This window comes from Pundamilia nyererei, unplaced genomic scaffold (genome assembly GCF_000239375.1).
Source record: "Pundamilia nyererei isolate P.nyererei 1_Seehausen unplaced genomic scaffold, PunNye1.0 scaffold00173, whole genome shotgun sequence".
NCBI classification, from domain to species: Eukaryota; Metazoa; Chordata; class Actinopteri; order Cichliformes; family Cichlidae; genus Pundamilia; species Pundamilia nyererei.
This window is the reverse complement of record NW_005187574.1, coordinates 370,928-393,778: the sequence shown is the minus strand read 5'-3', so window position 1 is coordinate 393,778 and position 22,851 is coordinate 370,928. Positions and strand designations below refer to the sequence as shown.

Genomic DNA, 22,851 nt, shown 5'->3' with positions numbered 1-22,851 from the left:
AAATGAAACTGTACAAAGACTTAACAAAGACACGGTGCAGTGTGTGTGTGTGTGTGTGTGTGTGTGTGTGTGTGTGTGTGTGTGTGTGTGTGTGTTTGATATAACAGCCTGTACTTTAGAGGCATTGCGGTCCCTGCTGCTCTTGTTTTTTCACATTGTTTCAATAAAGCTGGGAGGCCTCTCGGATGGAGCGACGGCCTTTTTGAAGTGGTAATCACTCTGGTTTGTGCTGCTGCTCGCTCTCTCCCTCACTCTCGTTCTGCCTCTCCTGCCCACTGTGTGTGTGTGTGTGTGTGTGTGTGTGTGTGTGTGTGTGTGCTTTGGCTAGTTCGGGTTTGTGTACGTGAACGCGGCTGTTTTCACATCGCACAGGCCTGACGCATCTAATAGGCTGAGAGAGGTGTGGAATCACACAACTGAAGAAGTAAAGAAAGTGCGTTTAATGAGTCACACAGTGCCGGCCATCACTGATTATGACTCATTTCCATGCTAGAAGATTGTAGCCGGGCTGTGAGTGTGAGTGGGTGAGGAGGTCCGCTGTGGACGGGTCACACAACAGTCAGTTTCACTTAAAGCTTCCACCCTGAAACATCCACACAAGACGGGTGGAAGTTTCATGATAAACTTCTTCATATTTTTTTTGTCCCTGCATAAATTTGGAAATAGCATCAACACTGGCACACACACGTCAAACAACACACTCTATTTAACATTAATAGACAAACCAATGCGACTGTCAAACAGCTAGCCGTACTCACAGCTCACTGACCTTTGGATGCTGCATGCTAACTGGGAACTCATACGGTGCTAAAACCCTCCAAACACCCACAATTCATGCTATCCAACAAGCTCTGAGTGACATCATTATGGGTCTCAGTGGGATTCAAAGCTGTGCAGTGAACATGGTGTAGTGTGGGGATGCTCGTCATATTCAAACATTAGTATCATCGTGAATGATGTTAAAATCAATTTTAAACATTAAATTTTCCTTATTTTGACTGACAGCTGGTTGGGTACAAACAGTGCTGCTACCTCAAAGTGGCCGTAATGGACACGAAAGCAGCGTGAAAACACTAAAAGAGCCAACGATGACCGAGTCGTGCCGGCGCTCTGAGTCTCACTGAATTTGTCCCGTTTTGGACAACAGACCAATAAGAATCCAGATGAAGCAGCGTGTTGCCGGACTCACCGCGTTTAAGGAACTGAAGCCTGCATGGGCCCTGCTGAACCTTAAGCTTGCTCGTGTTTCTCTTTGAAGCATCAAATCCACTTCTTGTAAAGAAACTCTGGTGGACACTGTGTGAGACGGACAGACCTGCAGACGGAGGAAGAAAGAGCATATTTATCATTAACGGAGCACCTCGTCCGTCTCTGCCTGCTCAAAATCCCTTTTTGTGAGTTTTGCCATGTCGCCTCGCTCTGCTGTTAATCACTTTGCATGCACTCATTTAAATATTAAAATTTTCTTTAATCATCAAAGCCAGTATGCATCATGCATATTCATACCCCCACCCACCCCCCATTCCCTGGATCTCAGGTTCATTACTCTGCTGCTAGCCATTAGCCACTTCCCTAATCACACAGTTTATACACACACACACACACACACACACACACACACACACACACACACACACACAGGTAGCCACCAGCACTAACCAGTGGTAATCCGCTAACTAGACTTAAACACACAGGCATCCCTGCAGTCTAAACTGAGCGAGCAGACTTGTCATCCATCCCGGCTGAGATGGCTGGAGTATTTGTCAAGAGGCTCGGCAAAACCTTCATTTGCATAATGACTTTGTAGTTCTGCATTAATAAAATTTGCATATGAAGCCATGTTAATTACTCCTGATCAGCCTTTTTTGCATTCATGCATGGTAATTTTGGGCGACTTGCAAAAATTGATGTCCTGGCGCCTGTGATGAGATTGGTGGAGGAGGCGCTCTGTATCTGTGTGTAAGTGAGGCTGAAGGGATGTGGAGATGATGAAGGTGGAGCGTTCGGCTGTGTTTGGGGCTTTATCAAAGCAGAATAGACGGCAGATTGGTGCGGTTTGCTTTTCGGGCGCCATTTCTCTTTCCGCTTATAACTTTTTTCTTTTTTTAATCTTAGTGAAAAGAGCTTTCCAGTAAAATCCTCTCCTACTACTGTACAACACACACACACACGCACGCACGCACACACACACACACACACACACACACACGCACGCACACACACACACACACACGCACACGCGCACACAGAGCCTGGCAGGCAGCCATTTGTGAGTCTATTGTTTACTCTGGGTTCTACATTTCAAACAGCAGACTCCTCAGACTGTGCTGGGTTTGATCAGGACTTGATGCTTTTTTATATGTGATGTAATTTGATTTGCAGTTTCACATTTTATCTGTAAATATAATTGTGATAAAGCTCTACCTGTAATAAAGCCACGGCACGGCCTCAGCTTTCCTGGGTGACCGGGTCTGTCGAGGCTGTAACGACGACACAGTTGTGATGTCAGCTCTTTTCTTTGGCTTGTCTCATAGCTGCAGAAATGCAGCTGTGTAAAGCAGCATCCTCATAAGTGAACGAAGGCTGATTTTCGAAGCTTTCTTGGCTTATTTGAATTCCCCACAGACCTGCTCAGGATCAACAAACCTCACAGTTAGTTTCTTCCTGCTCCATTTCAAGCATTCATTTATTTTTTTTGCATCTTTGCTTTTCATATTGAGCTTTTAATGTAAGCATCATGTTTTGCTTCAAAAATCAAGCAAAACTGCAAGAAGAGAAACGTTATGTTTTCCATGATTCCTTTGAACACAACAACAAATTAAATGTTAGTGTCGACCCGCAGGCTGGATGCTTTACTAAAAATGATTTGACTTTTTAGGAGTCTCCATGTCAAACACTGTTTAGGTTTTTTATTGAGCGCACAAGTCCTGAAATCTGAAATCATGTGTGGTCCTTCTGAAAAACACAAATATGTGAAATGTCGTCTTGGTGCGTCACAGCTCTGACAGTGTGCGAGTGACACAAGATCAATTCACACGACAGTGAGGGCTCTCATTCCATGTTCACAATGACATACAACCATACAGTTACTCATAATATTATCACATAATAACAGTGCTTCACTTTTAAATATAGGAGGTTACTGTGAAAACTGTGGCAGGTAACAGGTGAGGACATGCTGACCAGTCACTGCACGTGTCGTCAGAGCTGTGAGGATCACTTTACACAGAACCGATCGTCTGTGCAAAGTCTTGGTTTCTCAGTGAATAAGCCCTCAGTTAATGGGAGAGTCTCTCTTATAGCGTGTTGGCCTCTTTGACAATGGCAGATCAGATCGGGTGGCGATAAAGCACTTGGTATCATTTTGTTTCCTGTTGTGTGCCTGAGCTGTTGTCAGACAGGTAGTCTGTGAAGAGACGTGAATAGAGAGACGAGAAAGAGAAGGAGGTGGACTGGAAGGCTTTGTGGAGGTGACAATGACGGGACGCAAAGCTATACGTGCGTGTGCGTTCACTGACTGATGACATTTGAGCACCGAGCCCCTCAAGGAAGGGATACAGTGGCATTCTCTGTCGTTGCAATGTGTGTGTGTGTGTGTGTGTGTGTCTGTGCGTGTGTGTGTCTGTGCGTGTCTGTGTCTGTGTCTGTGTGTGTCTGTGTCTGTGCGTGTGTGTGTCTGTGTGTGTGCAATTTTATAAACACATAACCTCTGTAGTCGTGTCAAACGCAGCCGTTTATTATCGTATTATTACAGCAGCAGTAATTTTGCTGTCAGTATCAACTTTGTGTTAAGTTGAAGTGTAGGAAGGTTCAGTGACACCGGTCACAATTAATTATCTGTAATTTTCCAACATTGTGACTGATCTGTGTTAAGAAACTGTCACAGTGCTGGTAAAGGACCAGTCTTTAGTCATGAGTGCACGAGGGTGCACTGCAGAGGGCTCGCAGATAAAACTGCCAGGTTCATAAAGAGTTCACAGCAGTGTGAAACATATTAATGTCACGCGGATGCTTGTGTTTTCTTTGCATGTTCAATGCTATGTGTTCAGTGCCATAAAATATATTTAGCCTTTGCAACATCAAAATATGCAGACAATGCTTTCAAATTTTGCAAGCCTGAAATATACGAGAATCACTTCAATGCTGGAGCCGTAATTAAAATTTAAATACAGCAAAGTGGGATAAGTGTGCTGGGATTCATGCACTTGTAGAGAGGAAGTGCATCCCTGCAGTGTAAAAATAGAAAGAATAGCACTAGAATTCCACACTCACCTATTTGTCAAGCTCTATTTCTGGTATCTGGAAAGTGTTCCACACAAGCGCACTTTGTACAGGAAACTCCACTTGGGCTGAAATAAATAAAAGAACTTGTCGTTAGCATGAGACACTGGATTTTTGCATCTAATTTGCAGCAACAAAGGTGAAGCATAGACGCATTTTTGCATTTGTAAAGCATATGCCTGCCTGAAATGTGCAGAGTCATCTGGGCTGACGCTGGTCATAGGAAACTAGCAAGCTAGTCAGCGTCAGTTTAGTCTAACAGAACTTTATTATTATTCATATTTGGTGTTTGGATATGCCTCCCAGCTTTGTCATAACACCCGTAATCCCAGACTTCTCTGAATTAACTGCTCAACTTTGCTCGGAGTGACACCAAGGGATGTCTCTGCTGTGTCTCACAGACAGCACTGTGCTTTGTCTTGTCTGCACCACCACAACAACCTACTTTATCTCACCAGCTTTGAGGATCTGAATCTCCACCTGTGTCACGTTGACACTGCTGGTTTTTGCTGCAACTCTGCATCCAAGATTTGATTTTGTGAAGTCGGATGGTAGCACAAGAGGGCTTTGGAGGATCGGGGAAGCATGTGCACGCTGCAAAGCAGACACAACACCTCAAAGACAGGTAACATATACAGCAGCCCAGTGATGCTTCAAACCTTTTTACACCAAACAGGGAGAGGCGTAGCTCTCGACTAAAAATAATTTGCCAGCACTGTCACTGCTCACTAGCAGGCAGCAGCATTCCCAGTCCAGCCGCACGGACACGATGGGATTATCCAAGTGTTTTGCTGAGTTTGAGGGAGACTCATGACCGCCCCTCTTCTCTACAATAGCCTGTCGGCATTTAACACTGGCCAAATCACCACTTAACAAAAGCTAATTTCTCACTTGGTTAAACTGGGAAGGATTAGGGGCCCTGTGTTGGTGCAGTCCATGTTTGGTGAAGAGTGAGGGATGGAAGGATGTTAGCAAAAGATTTAAACCTCAATTACAAGCGAGCGAGGACTTTTGTGCATCCGTGGCGAAGGTGGGACGCTGAGGTTTAGCCACTTTGCTGTAAATGTTTGCTGCCTCATTGTGTGTGCATGTAGGTGTGTGTGTGTGCAGAGCTGAGGGTGACATAGCCTGACAAATACATGATGATCCCCTTGTTTAGAAGGCTTTAAATCTCTCCGGTTTCACATACTTACTGCCTTGGCTTTACATGAGGAGGTAGGACACATAATCCAAGCAATTTAAACCTTTCCTGTGTTTTATGACAGAAACTAAAGAGCTGCTGTTCTGTTGTGTGGCTGCTGCATTTTCCTGTAACTCTCTGAGGTTAGGGGGTAACCCTGACCTACACTTTGGAAATATGGAAAAATGCATTTGTGGATAGGTGAAGTATTTCTTAAAAGCTACAACTACAGCTTTAGGTTCAGGCTGAGATCTTCTGGTGACCTAAACCTGGATCTACTCCTTTAAATGAATTTGCACTTGTGTTTCCAAACAGAGACAGAAGAGCTGTGAGGCTAAAATGCTAAACGGGCTGTTTGGCCCTTTGTACAACATGCTTCATTCACTCACTCACACTGACGGATGAACCACAGAGGACGTTTGTCATGCGGGCAGGCATCAAACCAACAACCTTCCAACTGCTCTTCCTCCTCAGCTGCAGCCAGTTTGACCAGTATGCCTAAAATTCCCCAAATATAAACCAGCTCAAGCTTCTAGCATCACTTTTGCATCACTCCTTTAAAACTGCCAAAGAAAGTTCACAACAGAAGCTTTAGAGCGTTTTCTTTTCTCCCTTTGTGTTTTTTAAAATCCTGTAAAACCCTTAAAACCAGTTAGTGCAGCTCCTCTGCCACAGTAACACGTTCTCCTTTGTTGTGTTGTTCTTACACCGTCCGGTGTTTCAGCCTTCAGTGCTCACACTCACTTATTTTGTGTGAGGGACGTTCTAGTGCTGCAGAATCAGAGCGGTGGTCTCTCGCAGTCTTTGGACCCTTTAGCTGCTCTCAGTGTCTCATCTCCTCCAGACTTTTGGGGGGACAAAGAGAGAGTTAGAGTTCCCCCTCCCAGAAACAGCAAACCCTTTCGTTTGTATCAAAGCTTTGCCTCACCCCTGCTGACACCCCTGAATTATTCACTTAGAGGAAAGGATAAACAAAGCTTGCTAGCTACAGTTGTTCTATTGATTTCTCTGGGCAACATCACAGATAACAAAAAGAGGGCTGGAGGAGAGAATCTCGGCTGCTGCCATCTCTCATGCTCCTTAAAAAATAAATAAATCTGTAAATAAATCAATAACGTGGAGTTTTTCTTCGGAGAAAACAGCCCACGTCCCGTTTCACAGGAACGCGAGTAATGCATTCATAAATATTTGTTGTTATTTAGGCAGCAAGAGCACATGTGAGCATCTCCTCCGTAGGAGCGGCCTTTCTTACCTGTGGGTTCGACTAAAATTGCCAATTGTTGGGATAATTTGGTGTTTAGAGTGAGGCTGAGGGGGCCGGCCAAGTAAACAATGCTGGCTGTAGGCCAATAACTGGCAGCAGCCCTCTGATGAGAAACAGGCAGATCTTTTCTTCAGCGTTTCTCTCTGGCCCTTCTGCACTGGCACTTCAAAATAAAAGCCCATCTTGTTACTTAAATCTCTCTCGTGCACGGAGTTACTGGGATCGTTAATTTTAGGATCACCTTCATATGCACTCCTGTGTTTGTGATCCTGCAGGATCCTTAAATTCCCCCTTTTTCTCCACTTAATGTTTGGCAAATTAAAGGCATGTGAGATCATTGTAATTTGGCAGGTGTTCCCTCACACCCCGTCTAATCATCAAAGGGCTTGTCCATGCATTTGCTACCCCTGCCCCACAGCACACTACTATGGCATCTAAATGCTATTTGACCCCCACTGACAAAAACTGCAGTGTCTGAGGGATTTTTTCAGCTGTGGGTGGTCAGTGGATAACGTGTGACAGGTGGCCTTAACCTGTGTGGACTTCCTAAACTGGCTGCAACGAGGAGCTTCAATGGCGTGGGAAATGTGCCGAGTGAGTCCTGATGCGATCGTGCTAGCAAAACCAAGATAAAGCCCTCACATGCACAAAAACACTCGCAGCAGAGCAGAACCAGCAGCCTTGAACGAAATGGTCCGTACTTCAGTCTAATGAGGATGGCTCACACCAACCAACTCTAACCACGCAGTCTTCTGATTCTCTGTCCTGTATAGTGTCTGTAAGAGAGAAAACAGCTGCTCGGGCTTTGATACAAACCTCACATATAGATGCAGACATACACCTACAGGACTCACATCGTCTTCCAACTGAAGGATGAATAACAGGGTCTGAGTTAGTATGAATGAAAGGTTTGTTAACGTGGGGCTAAAGTCAGTGGGCGTTGGGAATGGCAGGAGGAATCATTCAGTTTCTAAGGTAATGAAACTTTGTCACTGAGTGATAGTTTTCCTCAGTTTCCTTTTCCTTCTGTAAGTTAGCTGATGTTCAGACTTCTCTTCATGCTAACCTGCAACGAAAAACAAAGTAAATGCGGCCTGGCTTTGGTACAAGACTAACTACTAAAATACATGTTTGGCTGTCGTGCATTCCTCCTACAAAACACTTGAGCTAACAAGCTGCTGTACTTTAGCACTTAACCAGTGTTGATGGTAACAACCAGTCACACCATGTCAGCTGTTCACAGATGGCCGACCAGTTTACTGTCTGTCGTAACTGGTTCTGTGTAAGTCACGTGGTGATTGTTAGATTTTCTAAGCTGCAGTTAAACTAGTTTTCATGTGCTTTGAATACAGACATGTGAAACTGTTACGATCCACCCAGTCACCACTCGGGGGCATCTCAGCCACAAACTAAAGTTGTTATGTTTCAGCTCACTTACGCGCATTTTGGCCTTTTAGCCTTTTTTCCGTTATAAGATTTCACTCGGAGCATGCCACCAGCAGGTGTAAGTGTATCCTGGAAGGCTCTGGGCTCACTTGGTGGATGAAATTGAAATCACTGCATGCTATGAATCAGTATGACTCTGCTACATTATATAATGGGCCCCCCTGCCTGCAGGTATATACTTGAGCGTTAACAACGCAGCCTTTCCGGAGCTCTCCAGTCATGTAGCCCTTATAAGGGCCTCCAGCACAGACCTGTCTCATCATCCCTCCATCCATGTCCTCCCCTAACCCCCTTCTGGTCTGGATCTGCTCTCGACCTGCCCCACTTTCCTTCCTGCTCCTACTTCTCACTGCTGTTTCTGTATAAACAAGTGGAGTCTGACCAAAACATTCAAAGCCCAGTCTACACTCCTCCACCATTAACCCCCTATTGTACTTCTGCTTCTGCGTCCACAGATTAAGTTGGTCAAGTCAAATATGTCTGTTTTAGGGGAGAAGACGTTTAAATAGCTGCTAAAGATTACCACGCTGTGGTGGGTGAAAAGGTGAAGCTGATCACGAGGAACAGTGTTAAAGTCATGAACCTGGTTTGTGATGAAATGAGGGAGAAAGGCACCAGAACAACAGAGAGAGAAATTCTTCTCTTGCTGGTGTCAGGCAAAGCTGTAATATGTCTTATTCAAACAGGAGGTGCGCCGCTACATCATAGTCTTGGACGGAGCTGCAAGCATATGTGTGTGTTGTGTGTTCCAGGAGACTCCCACTTGGCAGTGTGCAAGAGGAGGTGGAGGATGGGTGGGGAGGGATTTGGACGGGACAGGTGACAGGGAGACATAGAGGAGATGGCGAGGGGTTCCAAAAATGTGTTGGACTGCCGTCTTAGTGGAATCAAGCTCGTGGCAGCGTTTCTTTATTGTGGCTACAGAAACCAAACCAAGTCTTCACCTGACAAGATGTCGATGACTTCACCTCCACAGACAAAACCCAGACTCTCCACGATCCTGAGCACTGGGCATTTTTTTAAGTAATGCAAACATGTTTGTTCTTGTTTCTCCGTTTAGCAGAAGCAGCACAGACACGGACGGATCAGCTGTTGTCCTGGAGAGTTACACATCTGTACTCTGTCAGTTAACCACGTATCTAAGTGCACCTCCCACTTGCCAGATCATCCTTGCTCCTGTAAGGTCCCGGCTTGCTTTCAACTGTAAACACAAAGTCCACACGCTGAAAGAGTGACAGGTATCAGGTGCTCCTCCATGCCATGTGCATATGAGTGTGTCCAGGATTAGGCGCACCCCCCACAGGCTTCAGAGGCTGTGTTTGGGCAGGATGAAGCCTTGTGTAGAGCCTATTGGTGACAGCTTCTTCCTCACACACACACACACAGCTTCATGCGCGCTCCCCAGGTGCAGTGGTGCGGGCCAGTGTGTGGGATTAGCTGGTATGCTCTGGCACTCTCCTCTGGTAATCCCTCTAATTTGTTAACAGGGCACAGAGACAGGGACACACACACACAGCTTGCTGCAGCAGTTTGTTTTGGATTGCATCTCACCCCCTCATTTTGACTACAGGACCACTTGTCATGTGGCGAGAGGGACGGAGCATCTCGTCTTTGTCCTCTTCTTTCTCTCACTGCTGCTCCACTTCCCTAATGAGCTAAATGCATTCTAATTTGGCTGTGATGAGCTAAGCCTTCCTTTAACATCCCAAGAATGTCAAAGCCCCCTCCCTCCTACCCCCTCCTTGATTTGTCATGAGTGCACGGCTTGTATACACATTTGTGTGCACACACCTTGCACAACCATAATCCTTTGTTGGCTGGATAACGTGCAGAGAAGATGGGGTAATGCTAAAGTTCAGCACATGCTGAGACAGAGTGAGGGAACAGAGAGCAGCAGTGTCTAAATAATGTTGATTCTGGATGTCGATGCACTTTGTTCCAACTGTCAGGTTGGACTTTTGAGGTGTTGCTTTTTAAGCAAAACACGGCTCCTCCAGCTACTTACAGCAGTGACTGCAGTAATCTCATGTAGTATTTGGGAAAAACAACCCAGCTATTGAGAGCTGAGTACAGTCTTTGAAACAGTGATACAGTAAAAGTCATGGTTTGCCTCTTCAAATATACATACGTGTCACTTCTACGTTTGGGCCTTTCGTCCACACGTACACGGCGTTGTCGATCACTGAAAACTGCGATTTTAAAAACTCTGTTTTTACGTTTACGTGTGGACGAGGAAAACAGAGATTTACTCACGTAATGTCAAAGGTGTGTTATTGTTTACATGAGATTAATTTCTACAATAGAAGGAGAGAAAATATTGTTGCTGTTAATCTATCGGCAGTTTTTACACACATATACACACAGTTACTGGAGTCAGCGTGAACTTCACAGACGTTCTCACAACGTCGGTTTTAAATAAATTTAATTTTTTTTAAATTTAATGTATGTACCCTGTATGCATTTGATTTATTCCTAAGTTCCTGAGACAGCCAAATACTGTCTTTTGTTATTAACATTTGAAAAGTATCACGAAATTAGCTGCTTTTCCAGAAAAACACAAACTTTTCAGAAGTACTTCAGGTTTTGTGAGGGTACAAAACCCTGTTTAGCCATTCCCTCCCAGGCTTCTGATTGGCCAACATTTTGTTTTTAGCGTTTACATGTGGACGGAGATATTTTTCCAAAACCGCACGTGTGGACGGGATTAAAAAAAAAAACGGAAACGGAAAATCTCAGTTTTCAAAAACACCCGTGTACGTGAGGACGTAGCCAAAGTGTTGTTACTGAAAACAGTTGGTTATAAGCAGCTCGTACAAATAAGCTGAGAAAATTGTTTCTGAGAGTCTCCAAAAAAAATGACGTTTTTATCACCAGTTCATGAACTAAGGCTATCACTTATTATGAAATTAGCACAAAATCTAAACCAAGCACTAAACTTTCCATTTAGTGTTTCACTTTGGACAAATCAAATCACCCGGCTGAGCGTGTAGGCTGACAGCAGGAAGAGCTTAGACTTTGGGTCTTTAGCCACCAGCATCTGTGGTGAGTCAGTCCAACAAAGTCACTACTAAAGGTTGATGCTGGAGAAAAGAACAGGTCCTCATATTTGCACAGTTAAAGTGATTTGATTACAGCTGCTGCTGTGGTGTTGTTGTGATTGTAGTTATGGACACATGGTGGACGGCGTAAAAAAGCTGCACTCTGCACACGTCATTGAAAACTAGCAGAACACTTTAACTCTGCACCACTTGAAACAATCTCATTGGCTGGAGACACACACACCAAATAAACACCTGTTTAGAGAAAAAAGTGTCCTCTACCGTGACAGTGAGGTATGTAGAGTGTCCACACGTGTAAGAGTGGACAAACACGGTGCCTGATTTGCTTTGCTGCCATGCTATGATAGTGAATCGGCCGTGCAGGAGGAGAGCTCTGTGTGTGAGGTCAGGGGGCACCATGGAAGAATAATAACGCAGCTTAAGTATGCAAAAAAATGTCAGGAAACTTTTTACAAGTGGGACAAAAGGCCAAGAGGAGAACATGCACACACAGATGCACACACAGAGTCCCTGCGCTCCCGACTCGTCACAGCTTTCGTGCTTTTTGGTGTGGAAAAGCCTCACAAAGGTAAAACAAACGTGTTAAACGGCTGCTTAACCTCGTGAAGTTAAAATCAACCAGGTTGTTCTAAACTGTCGGGTCAGAGTTCGTGGTTGGATTTGGTCGATGTGTTATTTTGTTCCTGTTAACACGTAAACGGAAAGCTTTTAAGAGAAATCAAAATCTTTGGACCTTTATTGAAATGGCACATTTTCTGCTGCTGAGCAGCGTGTGGCTCGAACAAACCCATGTTTAGGTGTTGAACGTTCAAACATGATGGCAAAGAAGACATCGGGAGGACGATATCTTTACAATGGAACAAACGGTGTTTTTTCCTGATGATGGTTTAAGTAAACTAGCTAAAGATGATGAATCACACTTTATGAAGGGAGCTTTTCCCCTCAGATCAGCCTTCTTTGTTCTTCTTTTTAGGTTATTGCAGAAATTGCTATTGCAACGAATAACATTAGGTGTTTGAGTTAGCATGAAGTGAAGTGGAGTGGAAACTTTTAGGCCTAAAATTACTTTATCTTTATTTTTGTAAAGCTGCCTAATTTGCATTAGTTTTATCTATGAGCAAAATGAAGACTGGCCTGACGCTGCATACCAGTCTACTCTATCTTTGTGAAACCTGCCGCGGGTTATTTCAGTCACTCAGTGTGTGTAAATACTTATAAAGCCATATATGCAGGGTGCAGTTTGCAAGAACATCAAAGGCTAGATTTGGTCTTTCACAATAAAACAATAAAGAAACAGCGTGCATTGATTGTTTCTGCTTTGCTGCAGAACATCATCTCTTTCACCCTCATCTGCAAATCTGTGGACAGAATCTTTTGGACTTTGAGCTCTGAAATGTGTTTTACAGCATCGTGGCCCACAGGCTCTAACTTTGAGTGGTGCAGTGAATTAAGTCGAGGATGGGGAAACTCTTTTCACACTGAGCGTGGCTGCTCAATCACTTGCAAAGTCAACAAACTGTGTGTATAAAATTTCTTCAGGAACCTTCAGCGACGTTTCTACCTGTGAGCTGTGAGACAGAAGCCTCGGTGCATAACTGCAGCTCAATAAGCTGAAGTTAGAAGCTACAGATCTCATTTTGTGAGTGATGCAGATTATCCAACGTGCAGTTTAGACTCATAAGGAATGTTTCCAGGACTTTTCTGTCAGGCTCTGAATCCTTTGCGTTTCTACATACATTGAAACAGCGATGCTTGACGGCACAGTGCAAAGTCAGAACGTGATCTCCGAGTCTGCCCTCGTGAGCTCGGAAATTCAATTTGAAATTCAATTTAAAGTCAATTTCTGATTTGAGTATTGTTTGTGCTGCAGTGTAAAAATCAGAGGGTGGGGATAGAAATGTAACCCCACTGAGGATAAAAATAATTTAGCAGAAGCAGGGGTGGGTGGAGCGGGAATTTGCTCCGATCCAGGAATTTTACTTTGATCTTATAAAGTTGCGGGGCGACTGGAGCTGGTATTGCTGACATTTAACTGCAGTTGTAGTAAAATTCATTTGATATTTTTCTCTATATAAGAAAAGCAAAGGAATAGCTGCAGCTTGAGAGGATAGAAAACACTGGAAAGACGAGTCTGACTCTGTGTCGCCATAAAGGAAAAGGATCTTTGTAGGACACAATAATCCTTACAGCCTCGGCTGACACTCACTGCATTTATCGCACACATTTGTGTTGATCCGTGCGTCTGCTTTAATTGTACATCTCTTCCTCCCTCCTTCAACTGTAATAGCTGTGATTTAATTTGGCTATTTAACCTGTAATTCCAGCGATATTTATTGAGGACCGAGGAGGAGAAAATTGGGCCATTAGCCGCCCCAGATGAATACACTGAGATGAAAATGAATGCTGCTAACTGCCAGTTGACCTTTGCACCTTTGCTTTTCTAGACATTCCCACTCTTCCCTTTTTTTTATTAGCGGCAGCAACAGTAATTACGGCAAATTGAATCATAGTGAAAATTGGAATCTGACAGTAATGAGAGTTTTATACTGTGTGAAAGTGAACCCGGGAAGAGAAATGAAGAAGAGAGATTACTTAAAACGTGGCTGCTGCATATGTGCCGCTGGACACACACACACACAAACCAGACACCATTATCACTGGTTTCAACTGGGAGAATCCTTCCAGTCCAGACGACCCGATCGCTGCGTATTTGTTTGAGAGGAAATAAATCATATTAAAATTCATCTTCCTTACTGCTCATCACACTGGGTCGATGATATTTGGTGTCCGTAGGGTTGTGTCTAATAATGTGACATTATACATACTGAAGGTGTGTGTGTGTGTGAGCCAAACTAAACACAGGCAGAGAGCCAGACTGCACACAGCGTCTTTCGTCTTAGAGTTTATGGATGGATGGGTTTGAATGGAGAGTTTAAGTTGCTTAGTTTTGTCAGCACCTCTGACGTTTACACATTTAAAGATAATTATTTCTGTTTCCTGTGATCGAAACATGAACTGATCCCAGAGCATATATATGAGCTATTGTTGTCTGTCGATTTTAAAACTTACATTAAGGTTTATTGTTTTTTTATTTCAACAAACAAGTCACATATTTGATGCAGCTGCCACTACTGCACAGTAAGGCCAACAGTGGCTCTGATGTAATAGTACACTTTCCTGCTTTTGACCTCATTTGGTCATTTTTGAAAGAAAATGGCCCATTGGCCTACATCGCGTGATTAAACATCTGATCACAAATAAAGCAAAGCTGCAAGTTAGCTCAGCAGGCGACTCAAACTGCACCATCACTCGTCCAATCTGGTGAACGATGAGCTGCATCATTTCCAGGGGGGATATTTGGGATCACTCCCCAATTTTATTTGTAGCATATCTGCAGAGACAGGCTGGGAGCCTGGATACCAAACTGCAGCTGTAATTATTTCATCATGAATCATTTCAAATCACTAAAATAAAGCCAGTTCAGACAGGAAACACTAACATCCCTCGTTCTCGTCACATCACAGAGCAAACACACCCTCTCGATCTGGAAGTCTATTTAAGCCACAAAAGATGCTATTTTGTCCTGTGATGTGTCAGTGCTGCTGTTGCCCCGCATCTCTGCGGTGAGAGCAGTCAGAGGATTTTCACACAGTTTTTGCTTTTGTCTGGCAGCTGAAGAGGGCATTTGAACAGCAGGAGCACATTAAGGTAGTGTTGTCTTGGCAGATGGACACTGAACAGTGAGACGTAAAACCAGCAAAGTCGAGTTAAATAACAGCAAAGTAAGCAAACGTTATTTTTTTACATGGCAACATAATTCAGCTAAGTTAAAGTTTATCTGTCATGGAAAATAATCTATTCTATAAAGGACAAAACTAGGTGCTCAAAATGAACTACTATAACCTTTACTGAAGCACGCGGCCCACACTTACTGTAAACAGACGTACAGTGGGTCGTAACTCAAGCCGCGTGTGCGTGTGCGCGTTCCACACAAACACACAGGCACAGTGTATCTGTGCAGATGCTGAGGAGGGGAGTGTGTTTTCTCATCCCCTCCATAAAGCACGGCCCTCTGCATTCTACCAAATAAAGTGATGAGCAGCTCCCTCGCTCTCCCGCGCTCGTTCTGTTTTTTCATATGGAAATAGGAAATAATGGGGTGATTAAATAGAGTCGTATATTAAAGTACAGCTGACATTAGAATTAGCATAATGTGCTCTCGCCTCAGGCTGCATACTTTATTTGCCATCTGCGTTAGACTCCTTTCCCCTGGGAGGGCGCGCGCACACACACACACACACACACACACACACACACACACACACACACACACACACACACACACACACACACACTTCCCCCAAGCAAAAACCATGACCCGCTCCCTCCACTGCGGCCAGAGTGAAATGGCGCGTTCTCTATTACTCGCTCCCTGTTTCGTTTGCTCACGCACACACACACAGACACACACACGCACAGACACACACACACAGACACACACACGCACAGACACACACACACACACACACATTCCAATGACTTCTGTCAGCAGAAGAGGAGGGGGTCAAGCTAACAGAGACGGTGGGGTTGGAGGTGGTGGTGGTTTTTTTTGAGTGTTAAGGGTCTTAAGATTCACTTAAGATTCAGCACTAAAACAGCTTGTGTGTGTGTCTGTGTGTGTGCATGTGTGTGTGTCTGTGAGAGAAACTTGCCAACAAAAGCTGAGACACGGGGAGCTGTTATTTTTATTGTGTGTGTGTCTGTGTGTGTGTGTGTGCGTGCGGTCTGCTATAATTAAGTCAAAAGGCTATACAGGACTGTGGAGCTAAACAGCTGTTCCACCTCTAGCCACTTAACGCACACACACACACACACACATGCACACACACAATATTTTGCAAGCAAGAGATGGTGAGCAGTATTTTTCTTTAATATAAATGAATAAATTAATGATTAAATTGATGAATTCTAACAAAGTATTATTTTCTTTCTGTAGATTTTTATAAAAAAAGATTAAATATTGTGTGTGTTTCACAGAAATTTTAAAAATGTTGACTAATAATACATTTCATACATTCCTAAAATATATATTTTTAAACAGGCAAATAGAGAAAACTGTATTTATACTGGAGAAATGTGAAATGAAAAAATATTAGCTTCTCTGTGACGTCTGATAAAAACACATCTACATTAGAACCAGTATTTATATATATGTGTGTGTGCGTCTGTGTGATTTTGTGCGTGTGTCTTTGGCTGCCAAAAAGAGTCATGGCCATGTACACACACACACACACACACACACACACACACAAATAAGGCTAACAGGGCAACAATTAGAGCAGCATATGTTTTGCCCAGTATCTGAAATGAGTGTACTAGGTCAACACTTCACTGAATACAAGAACAAGCGTATAATTACCATTATCTCTGTGTGTGTTTGTACTTGTGTGTAAGGTTTGCTGTTTGGATTTAGTTATATGGCACATCAGTGGTTCTTTAATATTTGAAACTCAAATCTGTTAAAAAATTAAAAAACAAGGTTTCTTCTGAAAATCTGTTGATTTTAACGTGTGTGTTTCTTTTTTGTGGTTTTCTGTCTTTATTTTTTTCACTTAATTTCTGCTGCATGACTGACAGATTTGTCATTTTGCTAACACATAATAAATATAAGTAATGAATTATACAACTTCACCTACTTTGTCAATTTACCATTTATTAACTATGATTATTATAAAATAATTTTAAGAAAAAGTGTTATCATCAGCTATCGCTGCCTCTTGGTTGTTGCCCAGCTACACAGTCAATACATAAGGTTCAGCCCTAAATAGGGTTTAACAAATCTTGGACTGCTCAGTGTTACAGGAAATCCATCACAACGTAGTGTTTTCTGCTCCACGTTATAAAACACTGAGGATTTAGATTAGTTTATTCAGATAAACACATGATTTTATTTTTCTGTCTATGAGTATTCTTGTCCTAACTAATATGACTTTAGCCAATTTATTTCTGTCATCCTTGGAGAAAATCATCTAGCCTGCTTACACACATAACGGTTTATCTATCAAACACACAGCAGCCACATATAGTACACTGTAGTAGCAGTTGTTAGTGAGAGAGTCCCTGGACTAAGGGAGCACCTCTTGGTACATGGATTGAGTGTGTGCTGATCTAATGTGACTGTGGAAATGCACTTGTCAAAACATGATTAGTATTAGAATTTATGTGACAAGCTGAGTACCCATAGTCTTTGCAGCTAGTAGCAGTCCGAAGCAGAATATAAAACACTCCAGCACCTCACTGCCTTCCAGCCAAGAAAATTTTACACAACGCGGACACATTTTTAAAAAGTTATTGTTAAAATCAATTAAAATCATGAATGAGGTCACATTAATGTAGCCTATCTCACAGAAAAGAATCTGTGCTCACATATTTAATTTATTGTTTCTGTGTCTGTTGCAGGTGGAAGGGATGAGCCCTCGAGCTATACATGTACCACCTGTAAGCAACCCTTTCCCAGCGCCTGGTTCCTGCTGCAGCATGCCCAGAACACCCACGGCATTCGCATTTACCTGGAGTCCAGCCCCTCCAGCGCAACCCTCACCCCACGCCTCACTATGCCTCCACCCATTGGCAACGACTCCATCCCACAGTCCCCCCTCGCCAACTTTCTAGGGGATAACAACCCTTTCCACCTACTGAGGATGACAGCACCCCTGCTCCGTGAACCTCCTCCAGGCTTTGTAGAGAACCGTCTCCCCAGTACGCCTCCATTTGTCACTCCACCTCCCCGCCATCACCTGGACCCCCATCGCCTGGAACGCCTTAGTGCAGAGGAAATGGGCCTCATCTCCCAGCACCCCAGTGCCTTTGAAAGGGTGATGCGGCTAACACCTATGGCCATGGAGTCCCAGTCTATGGACTTCTCCAGGCGGTTACGAGAGTTAGCAGGGAACACTAACAGCACCACACCACCATTATCACCCAACAGGCCTAACCCTATGCATCGACTACTAAACCCTAATCCCTTCCAGCCTGGGCCAAAATCGCCATTTCTGAGCACTCCTCCATTGCCACCAATGCCCCCAAACAGCACCACCCCTCCCCAGACGCAGAACAAGATCAAGTCCTGTGAGTTCTGTGGTAAAACCTTCAAGTTTCAGAGCAACTTGGTGGTACATCGGCGCAGCCATACTGGAGAGAAACCATACAAGTGCCAGTTGTGTGACCACGCTTGCTCTCAGGCAAGCAAGCTGAAGCGCCACATGAAGACCCACATGCACAAGGCTGGATCCCTGACGGGGCGTTCAGATGATGGCTTATCCACCACGAGCTCCCCAGAACCAGGCACCAGTGACGTGCCAGGTGAGGGTATGAAAAACCGTGATGGTGATTTCCAGGGGGAAGGCAACGAGGAGGAAGAAGAGGAGGAAGAGGAAGAGGAGCTTGAGAATGAGAGTCGACCAGAATCAAATTTCAGCATGGAGTCTGAGTTCTACCGGAACAGGGAGAATGGTTCTAAACCTCTATCAGAGGAGAAGTCGTCCCTTGGCCTTGAGAAGATAGTGGAAGGTGGGGGGCTCAATTCTATACAGCAGTACAATAATTTGATAGTTGACAATCGTAAAAGGATGCCCTTCTCTAAGAGAGCCCTGGATGGCCAGCGGGATACTGGAGATGAGGATTCAGTGGCTGGGGAAATAGATGACCACCAACAGGAGAGGACAACCATTAATGGCCGGAACTGTGGCTCCGGTGATTCTTTCTCAGGTCTGTTCCCCCGTAAGCCCACCCCCATTACCAGCCCAACCCTGTCCAACTCATCAAATAAGAGGATCAAGATAGAAAAGGACTTGGACATTCCCCCTGTACCCCACATTCCTTCTGAGAATGTGTACTCCCAGTGGTTGGTTGGCTATGCTGCCTCACGCCACTTCATCAAAGACCCTTTTCTAGGCTTCAGTGACTCCAGACAATCGCCCTTTGCCACCTCCTCTGAGCACTCTTCAGAGAATGGCAGCCTGCGCTTCTCAACCCCTCCAGGTGACTTGCTAGATGGGGGTTTGTCTGGCCGCAGCGGCACCGCCAGTGGGGGCAGCACACCTCATCTAGGTGGTGGCCCTGGTCCAGGTCGACCTAGTTCCAAGGACAGCAGGAGGTGCGACACCTGCGAGTTCTGTGGTAAGGTGTTCAAGAACTGTAGCAACCTGACGGTGCATCGGCGTAGTCACACTGGTGAAAGGCCCTACAAGTGTGAGCTGTGCAACTATGCCTGTGCCCAGAGCTCCAAGCTCACGCGCCACATGAAGACACATGGCCAGCTTGGTAAGGAGGTCTATCGCTGTGACATTTGCCAAATGCCCTTCAGCGTGTACAGCACCCTGGAGAAACATATGAAAAAGTGGCATGGAGAACATTTGATGACCAGTGAGGTCAAACTTGAACAAACAGAGAGGGCCTAAAGCTAATTCCCTGTTTCCGTACTCTTTGACTTCAAAATAACAAAAAGGGGTAGCTGGATACTTTTTTTATAAGATATTAATTTTGGGTTAATTTTAATTGTGTCTTTGATTAAATAAACTGCCAACTGAGAAAAAAAAAGCGTGAAAACAGAGATCAACTGAAGCTGTCTAAACTGCCTTATGTGGCATTCGTTTTTAAACAATCCGTCAGTTGAGTTATAAAATATATGGAGCCTTTAACTGTGCAATAATTTCTGTATTTATTGGATTTTGTATTTTGGCATGTGCAGGTACATTTTTATTAGAATTTTTTTTATTGTTTTCTTTTCATTACTGTTTTTTTTAAACCCACGTGATATCCTGAGAGTTCCTTAGAGGACATAAATCCATTTTGTCTCTTTTTTTTGGCCACTTCTTGTAGGAAATTGTATATTAAGCTAAATGTGTAATTTCTTGAAAAGCTGAATCAATCTTCAATTTGAAAGTGGTGTTAACTGAGAATGCTAGAATTAGTCTATTTTATGTGATACGCGAACAACAATCCTTTGGCATTGTAGCATGAACTGACTGTAAAACATGTCAATATAATTGGATATATAGCACCGAGTGTCATATTTGACGATAAATGTAAAATGAAAGAGGATCCCAAGGTTCGTAAACCCGTCTCCTCATGAAAACACCCTAACCAGCCGCAAGAAGCTGATGATAGGTAAGGCAGCTGCTGACTGGTACATAGTGCCGAGCTCCGACAACGCTACAACATCTTTCCCTTTGTTTTGTGTTAATACCATCTCATCTACATTCATACACCCATGCACTCTTTTGCATGAAGCCATATGATCTGTGTTATTTATTAGGAGAGAGCACGAAGCCATGACGAGTATGCGTAGCAAGAAATAGAACAATGAGACCGAGAGAACACAGGGACATCTCAGGGTAAACTGTACTACTTTCCTTTATTTACCTGTTCACTCCTGTGTTGCCCCGTGGGAAACAACTTGCAAAGCATTTATTTCATCATAGGTTGTAATCATTAGAGACAGTTTTACCCCTCACGTGGCTAAAGTTTTAGCCTTAACATCCACCAGCTCACAAGTGTCCTCTTTAATCTTATGATTAGGTTCAATTCTTCCACGTTGTATGGAATCTGTATGTATTTGGCACACATGGATGGCAATCTTGTGATGGAAGGGTCATTAAGAAATTTACATTTAGATTTGCATAAGCAAAAATTACATAGAAACAGTGCACGTGAAGCCTAAACAGGTCACTGGCAACCTAGTGGATGTTAAGACCCCAAAGTTTTATTTCTAAAATAATAAAAATAATAATAATAGCCAGATCCCTATGCATTTTGTGCTAAAATACATGACAATTTGTTGAACTTGCATTAGTAGTCAATTTGGACAAATTGCATTATAGTGCTTGTACAGTTTGATTGATGAAGCCACCTCTTTAGAAATTTAAATTATTGATTGTTAGTTGAGTGCTGAAATAATAAAATTAATTTATCAGTTTGCCTCATGTCCTGTTGTTATTTTAAAAACCATGAATCAGTTTTCTTTAAGCCCTTTTCACCTTCATAATGGCACATTTGTCAGTGTACGAACTCGCAGCTCTGAACAACAGACGCACACGTACAGAAATGTACTAAAGGGCCTGGAGCTTGGGATCACCTGGTACTAAAGTGCCCAAGGTTGCTAGGCTTGTCTTTCCCAATGTTGGCACTGTAAATTAAGAATAATAATAATTTATTTGGGACAGTTTTTGTACTGCCGTTCAAATTGACATGAGTGTGCCTTGACCAATGACCTTCCTATTTATTATCTTTGACAAATGCAACATTTGTTATGAAGTAACAAATTAAACGAAAGCTAAAACGTATCAACTTTACTGTGTAATGTGACCGTTAAACAGAAAAATCTAAATTAATACAAACGTAACAATGCTGAGTTTACAATGACGAGTACCCAGCACAACATCAATGTGTCTGTGTGTGTATATATGTATTCATATGTACATATAAAGGCACAAACCTATATAGAGAGTTATATGAAACGAGTCTGTCCCTCAACAGAAAAGTCAAGAAGAGGACAAAAAGCCACACAAAGAGTTAGGGAAGAGACTGGACAAAAATCAGGAAAAGCAGTAACTAAGAAGATCAGAATTTAGTGCACTCTGTCTTAAAATAAGTTTACAGTATTGATACAAGGGTAAAAATAATATGTGTGTGTATGTGAGTTTGAAACATTTCTTTCAGGTTTGCTTTGAAACTTTCTCTGAATGCCAAAGTGGCAACGTGTACATTGTTTTTCCTTTCTTGTGTTCTTTTTTCTTTTGGTGATGGGGTTTTAGTATATAAATATATATGAATATATATTACATTTTTGTTGTTTACTGTAAAAGTATACCAGTATTTGTAATATTGGAGAATGCCTGGGCATTTTACAAGACTATAAAAAGGTTGTTTTTTTTATTCTTTTTACGTTACAGTCCAGTTTAAATTGTGGGTCTCTTAAACTGTTTTTGTCACTGTAATTGTAAAAGTCTTCAATTTTAGTAACTTTTATTCTGCCTTGGGTGTAATTAAATTAAAAAATTATAAAATAAATGAATTAAAAAAATACTAAGCTGTAACACACTTGGATTTGACAGTAGGGTGGTGAGGGTGGAGGGTGGGTCCCATTTTTTTCAGGAAAAAACACACTGAGAATCCTGACTTGTATCTATTTTTCTTCTTCTGGAATGGAGTATTCTTCATGGATGGTTTGAAATACATGTGTAGGCACTTGCTGTCATTCCTACGGAGCTTGTCTTTTAAAAAAACAAACTGAAAAAAAAAAACCTTGTAGACTATGTGCATCCTTTGTGAATAGGGTACTGTGAGTACCTCAAGATGTGTTGATCTTATATGGGGATGCAGAGGGGCCGGTGCGTTTAATGACACATCCCAATCCAACGACGGGCTGTCACAGCCTGTTTCTCCTCTCGCTGTGTGGGACAAACAGAACCTGATGAATTTGTACTGTTGTAATGAATCATGTTGTACAGAATGGGATCAAATAAAGGTTGTTAAGCAGCCTTTTTGCGACAAAAACACACACTGATGTTTTGTTTACTGCTCCATTGGTTGTACATAGTTTTTTATGATGACGCTGTTTT

The 22,851-nt window shown here is 43.1% G+C and overlaps 1 protein-coding gene across 1 annotated transcript in view; it reads left to right on the top strand.

The window, feature by feature from the left end:
- bcl11ba (BCL11 transcription factor B a) overlaps positions 1 to 19,985 on the top strand; it is a 32,889-nt gene extending 12,904 nt beyond the window's left edge. The window contains exon 3 of the mRNA XM_005746128.1: positions 17,690 to 19,985. Coding sequence (XP_005746185.1) covers positions 17,690 to 19,689 — 2,000 coding nt within the window. The 3' untranslated portion in view covers positions 19,690 to 19,985. The remainder of the gene's footprint in view (positions 1 to 17,689) is intronic.
- The last annotated feature ends 2,866 nt before the right edge of the window (positions 19,986 to 22,851 follow it).